This window comes from Simochromis diagramma, unplaced genomic scaffold (assembly GCF_900408965.1).
Source record: "Simochromis diagramma unplaced genomic scaffold, fSimDia1.1 OVJJ01000753.1, whole genome shotgun sequence".
In the NCBI taxonomy this organism is placed as follows: Eukaryota; Metazoa; Chordata; class Actinopteri; order Cichliformes; family Cichlidae; genus Simochromis; species Simochromis diagramma.
Genome location: NW_024387523.1, coordinates 11890952 through 11897560, shown reverse-complemented (window position 1 = coordinate 11897560; position 6609 = coordinate 11890952). Strand labels below are relative to the sequence as shown.

The 6609-nt window shown below is 41.9% G+C and overlaps 1 protein-coding gene across 1 annotated transcript; it reads right to left on the bottom strand.

Annotated features, from left to right (window-relative positions):
* Nucleotides 1-60: 60 nt before the first annotated feature.
* On the bottom strand, nt 61-6088 carry LOC120727030 (cartilage associated protein). The gene is made up of 7 exons (XM_040021153.1): nt 5539-6088; nt 4285-4434; nt 3631-3802; nt 3433-3561; nt 3183-3328; nt 1981-2064; nt 61-1444 (listed from the first exon to the last, which is right to left on the bottom strand). Exons 1-7 carry the CDS (start codon nt 5998-6000, stop codon nt 1376-1378), a joined length of 1212 nt encoding a protein of 403 aa, XP_039877087.1. The 5' UTR covers nt 6001-6088; the 3' UTR covers nt 61-1375.
* Between the last annotated feature and the right edge of the window lie 521 nt (nt 6089-6609).

Sequence of the window (6609 nt, the reverse complement as noted above, 5' to 3'; positions counted from 1 at the left end):
CTTCAGTTGTTATCTTTCTTTAGTATTCACAGCGGACACGGCAAAAGATGTTACTCTGTCTTTTCGTCAGGACATTTTTAATGCTTTTGCTTCTCCAAGCAAAAAGAAGCAGAAGAGAGAAATTGGTGGGATGAACTACAGCTGAGGAAGAGGTAATAAAAGAAACAGGACAGAAGGAGAAGGCGAGGAGTTGGAGAGACACAGTAATACAGAGGGAATGTTCCCCTGTGGGTTTTTAACATCACCATGTGACAAACTGCACAGAGACTCAATGTTCAAACATTATTAAACACCACAGTGTTTTCTCTGGTGGGCTCTCTGCTCAGCTCTCCTGTCTTCTACCTCTGGGTTTCTTTATATTGGGGCTCCAGTTAAAGACCAGTGAACTGGAAACGAAGAATAGCCGAGTAATTAACATTTAAGTCACTTTTAAAACAGATATTAAAAATTTGTTTTTCCAGCTTCGATACTGGGATGATTTACTGTTTGTCTCATGTGGTGAAAGAGAATCAGAATGGTTGGTAGGTTTACATCACTGTCTTCAAAGTTTTGCAGAATTTCTGAGGGTCTTTAAAAACTTCTCTATTGACATTTGGACACTCCAGTCCTTGTACCTGACCTTTATCTGGAGAATGTCTGTTGTTTGTTAAGTGGCTTAACACAGACCCGTGAACCATTTAAGCACAAAGAGCTACCTAACTCAAGGGATGAACTTAGCAAAGAGCCAGTTTTAAATTGTCTCTTAAGGCACTTTTTTCATTTGCAGCCTGTCGCTAAAGCACATCATTTGTTCCCATTTCTTTAGCTGAAAAATACCAAAGACAACACAGCTTGACAGACATAAAGTAGTATTTTTTGACCAGCAGGGCTATTCCCAAAGAGCTATCAGTGAAAAACCGGTCATATCTCAGCGTGGTTTGCAGTGTCTCCTTGCAACTTTGAAGAACAAGTGGAGGACAAAATTAGAAGTTGCGGGACTAAAACTCTATCTACAGCGAGGGAACAAATCCAGCAAAGACCTGACACAGGATCTGAGAGATGCATCTGTGCCTTCAGTTGATCCAGCTACTGTTCAGAAATGCTCTCAGTGGGAGTGGCAGTTGTTTTACAACATCACTGAAAAGGCGTGATTATTGGAAAGTTATTTTATTGTAAAAAAAAAAAAAGTCATACTCGTGTGATTCACAGTGGAGAAATTCATTAATAAAAAGATGAGACAAAATATTTCAGTTTTCTTTAAATTATTAAGCCACTATGCTGTATGTCCACTGAACAGAATATTAATGGGCACGCAGTAGGAAAGTAAAACAAACTCGATCAACCACAGACTGTAAACCCGATAAATATAAAAATTGGGAGTGTTTTGTGTTGTTTTTCAGTGTTTCGGCAGAATCTTCTCCTCATCCTCATCCAGGAACTCATCTATAAACTCGACCACCTCCCCCTGCAGACACAAACACGAAAAAACAATGACACAGAGACAACTCAGGAGGGGCTGTTTTGTTTCAAAGCGAGGTTTTTTCCACTAAGTGGATTACCATTAATCCTCACACTCGCAGTTTTATCTGTGATTTCTCATATTCTGCATTACTGAAGAGATTACAGTCAGTAACTGAATAGTATTTACCACGTACAGCATGTAATCCTGGCTTATGGGTTGGCCTGATGGCCACACTTCTTGTGCTTGCAGTAAAATAACTTAAAGAAAAATGATGCAACACTGCCACCTCACGGCTGTCTGTGATATTGCAGTCTAATAAACACTGGACACATTGTACTGAAGGTCATCATGTGACCAGCCTGAGGAATCCAGGGTTTTCCCAGTTACACAAGGTCACAGATGGAAACAGTGCAGTCCAAACTGTGATTTAATGGGAATTATGTATTTCTATTTTTATGCATAGACTGCATCTTATGTTCACTTCACTTGACCTAAGATAACCTCCCGCCTGGAAAGATCCTTTGATACAAACCACGCACCTCATCGTCACTGGCCAGACGCTGTTTGGAGAACTCCAACATCTGAAGCTGCATGGTGGTCTGATTGTAGTACCGGACTGCCTCCTGCAGGACAACAGTCAAAGAAATGATGAGTGTCAGAGAGACCCAAAGACTCAAAAGCGGGGAAGAAACCAATAAGTCCTCTTTAGGATGTGTGTGTTTCTGTGACAAAGCAATAAACAATTTTATAGGAACAGTTATACTTTTTTTTAAATTACTGGTATATCAAAAATACATTCAGATGGCCGCCTGCCCTCAGCTTAGATCTGTCAGAGGGTTCTTCCTGTTAAAAGATTGTTTTTCTTTCCTACTGTTGCCAAGCGCTTATTCAAAAGGGTTCGTTTAATTGTTGGGGTTTCTTTGTATTATTGTAGGGTCTTTATCTTACAATCTAAATCACATTTAGGGGACAGTTGTTGTGATTTGGTGCTATATAAATTCAGTTGAATTAAATTAAACTTTGTTCAATAAAATTTTACTTACAAAACCTTCTGCTTTCTTGGGTGGGCTGTTAGAGAAATTACCTCCACAAAAGGTAAATGCTACAAAATACACCAACACCACAATCATGACTGAGAGGTCAGCTGTGGTGAAGCCCAGCAGACAGCTGCTAACTATAGCCACCTCTGTTGGCCACAACCGTAATAATGCAGAAGCATTTTATTTCCCAGGCTGTAAACATGCTTTTTAACAAGGTAGTCCATGGTGCTAATCTCACTTTTAGAGCCAATCTCAAGTGGCTGCTGGAGGAACTGCAGTTTTTGGCACTGATGCATTTTTATATCTGTTTTTAACAATAAACCTGCATCTGGCAAATGGCTTACTATATGAACTTAATTAACATTAAACGCTGGAAACAGGGTGGAAACTTCCAGGATTCACTCATGGGCACCTGTGAAGATCATTAACAACACAGATACCCTGCAGTGCACAGACTTGTGCCCTGCTAAGCTTCATATTTGTCGAACAGATCTTTTCAACAACTTTTAGGTAAAAAAGCTAATAAACATGCTTCCAAAAATGTGAAATAAGTCCTTCAGGGACTTGTCATCATCATCATAACAAAAACATAAATAAATAAAACAAGCTTTTTAAATAAATCCACAATATGCTCTCCCAGGCTGAGATGCATCAATCAGGTGTGTGCATATTCTGTGTAATTAATTCTGAACATCACTCACTGATCTGGGGAGGAAATCCTCATCTATCAGCCCCCACTTGCTTTTGTGGAACTTGTAATACTCCACGTTGTTCTTCATGACTTCATCATTGGGGTCAAACAACAAGTAGCTGGTTGCACACGGCACTGCGTTCTTCAAGTCATTCACTGAAAGCACAGTTAAAGTCACAGTCAAACGCCAGCAAACGAACCTCAGAAATTCAAAAGAGAAATACTTCTCTGCTCAAAGCTGCCAGCTGAGTACTACTCACGCTTGTAGTAGGCGAACTGCAAGTAGTGGTACATGGTGGCCACGAACTTCTCAACAACATAACCGCCGACAACAGGTGTCAGGTCGCTCTCACACCCGGCCTTCCTCTCCAGCACTTCCATGTAGTGGTCTAAACAGAAAATAAGTTTAGGCCTTCAATAAACAGTCATGACTGCACATGAGATGGACATGAGCTGACCAGCTATCGAGGGGTAGAAGTCTTTAAAATCTCTGATGTCCCTCGGTCCCTCAGACGCAGCCAGACACTCGTCGTAGACCTTGAAGAAGTCCCTCAGTGCCAGCTCCATGTCTGACACCGAGGTACGGAAGTTTTCGCCATTGTACGCCCTCACGGCACGTATAAATAAGGTCTGGGATACCAGAAGAAAAAAGGATTTGAAAACACAATCCAGAGTGTTAATGCAAACTTTGATAAAGGACTCAGTATTTATCATTTTCAACACTATGATTATCTTCTGTCTGAAATCTTTGACGAGTAATGGTTGCAGACTCTCTTTTTCCACCTTCCCACGCTTGTATTTTACATAACAACACTAATAAATATCAAGACATATGAAATTTTGTAGCGTAAAGTGGATGTAGCCACTGAGGCCCTGCCAAGGATGCCTTAAAGTCCTCAGACCAAAACTGGCAAGTTCATATTCCCAGATATGCCCGTTTGACCTGCACGACCACAGGCTGCTTCCACGTCAGGGCACCCACAGAGCCAATAACAGAGTGGGCTGCATGCCACATGGGAGTGACACCTCTTGTGGATAAAAGCCTCGAGAAATCAGAAAGGATCAAAATGAAAGCGTGCCTCACTGTGTTTAAAGCATGTATCTGTGCCTACCTCGTAGGATTTGGTCTCCAGGTCTTTCAGGTGCTCCTCGGCTCCAGGCAGACTCTTGTAGTAGGCCATGTTTCTCTGCATCATCTCATCATCCGGGTGTTTCAGGAGGAAGGTGTGGGCAGCAGACACCGCCTTGGCCAGGTTGTCAGACTAGAACACAAAAACACACATTAAAATGATTTGTTTTTGTGCTGGTCAGTAAAGAAACCACACGAAGCCTATGGTACTAACCTGAAATGGAATGAGTGTCACATGCAGCAGTAGATTTACTTGTAAGAGTGATGTCATTTATCAGTTATCAGCTGATGTTTGTCTTCACTTATTAATCTGTTTAAATCACCAAAACTGACCACAGCTTATATTGTTGGCAGTGTGCTGACCCCTGTTGTTTCCTCATCACTGACATCTGCTTCTACTTCAACTGTATATAAAGCACTATAATTATAATTATAAATATAACTGCATACAATAAAGTTGAATTGAATTGATATATAGTAACTATATATTTATTACATTGATTCCAACATCTTTGATATAAAGATGATGTGTAATTAATGTCTGTGTCACGGTGTAGTCCTGTAACTTGTATATGTAAACATACCTCGTCAGTAAAGCTGATTCTGATTCCTCACACACATCTCCACTCTCATGCACACCTTACTTCATGCTCCGTTACTGCTGCATATTTTTAATTATTTTAGATTAATAGATTACTTTGCGAAACTGATGCAAAACAGTGTGTCTTCCCCCTTTTTTGGCATTGCCCTATGAGCTTAGTTGTGGCAACTGGGAGTTCAATATGATGTGATTACATTAGTTTCTATTAAAATGAAACTTTTCGGTGACCCCTTGGGCCATGTGGAGGAAATCACCAGCATGGAAATGTTAAAAATACAATAACTATATTGACTAACACTTCCACATGGGCTCATCTGCGTTTCTCATGTTTCTCAGCTTCCTGAACTATTCATAAATTTGCTTTAACAGTCGACTTTCTGTGACCATGCTGTGCGTGTAAAATAGACGATTCTAAGATGTCCTTTCCTTAAAAATGGACCATAAACCACAAGAGTTTAGTTCTTACAGCAGACCCCCAATTGTGCATCCGTGGCACGTAGATGACGTCAAAACGCACGTCGGGGAAAAATCACGACCATAGTTAAATAAACCATTATCACTGGGTAAAGAAAGTTTGAGACTCCAATCTGATTTAGAGGACCCCTTCGAGGCCCCCTCCTTATTAGTTCTGCTTACTTTGAAGTAGGCATATTGAAGGTATTTGTACGGCTCCCTCCTCTCAAATTCATCTATAGTGTCCCGGCTGGGCATGGTCTGCCTGAAAGCGGGTAAGCCCTGTTTGCAGCGCTTCAGGCACTGCGCTCTTTTCATAACATTTCCAAACGCCTGCAGCTCTGGAAACTCCGCAAACCTCTGCTCGTCCTCCAGCCTCACGGAGCTGCAGTTAAGGTTGCAGAAGGCCTCGCTGTCCCGCAGCAGCCGGTAGAGTCGCAGAGACACCTCCATGTACTCCACCGTCTCCTTCCACTTCTCCCCGGTGTACTGATCCAGTGCATATTTGTAAGCGGACTCCAGAGGCATGAGCTCATGCCTGGGGAAACTCCTGAAGCTGTATTTCTCATACTGGGAGTTCACCACGGAGACGAAAAATGCGACTAATAAGGCAGAAAAAAGCTGGGAAGCAGTGGAGGTAGCCATTTTTGAGGCTGGAAAGAGCTGGAAGGGTAGGCTGTTGAGCGTGGGTCTATAGGCCCGCCTCAAGTTCCACCACGTATCCAGACAAAACCTCCCCTCCCACGGGCACGGGGCAGGCAAGATCGCTCCGTCCAGTGGGAGCTACTGGAGGTGCTCCTCCCATTAAATTACAAAAGTAAAACTTTACAGTTGTTCGGATTTTCACAGTACAACTGAAAAGCCGGGCTGAAAATCTACATTTCATAACTTTTATTAGGGAAAGCATGAATTCAAAAAGAGTGCATTTTACCCGAAGGATTTGAGTATTTACCGTCTGCTTTACTTTTTTACAATATTTTTTTCACATTTAAAGCTTGAACCTCTTTCTTGCCTAATTGAACCCCCGGTGAGATTGTCCCCCCCTCCACCTCTTCTCCTCCCACTGCCACGTAGAAACATTCCTGCTCTGTCTGCCTCCCCTCCAAAAACCTGAACACCACCAACATAACTCTATCTGTGCGTAAAGTCAGCAGCAATCGTTATGCGTGCTGCTTATTCTTACGCTTTGACTATAAATCAGAGGCGTAGCCAGATATGCAGATATTGGTTTTTTTTGTTTTTTTTATGGATCCA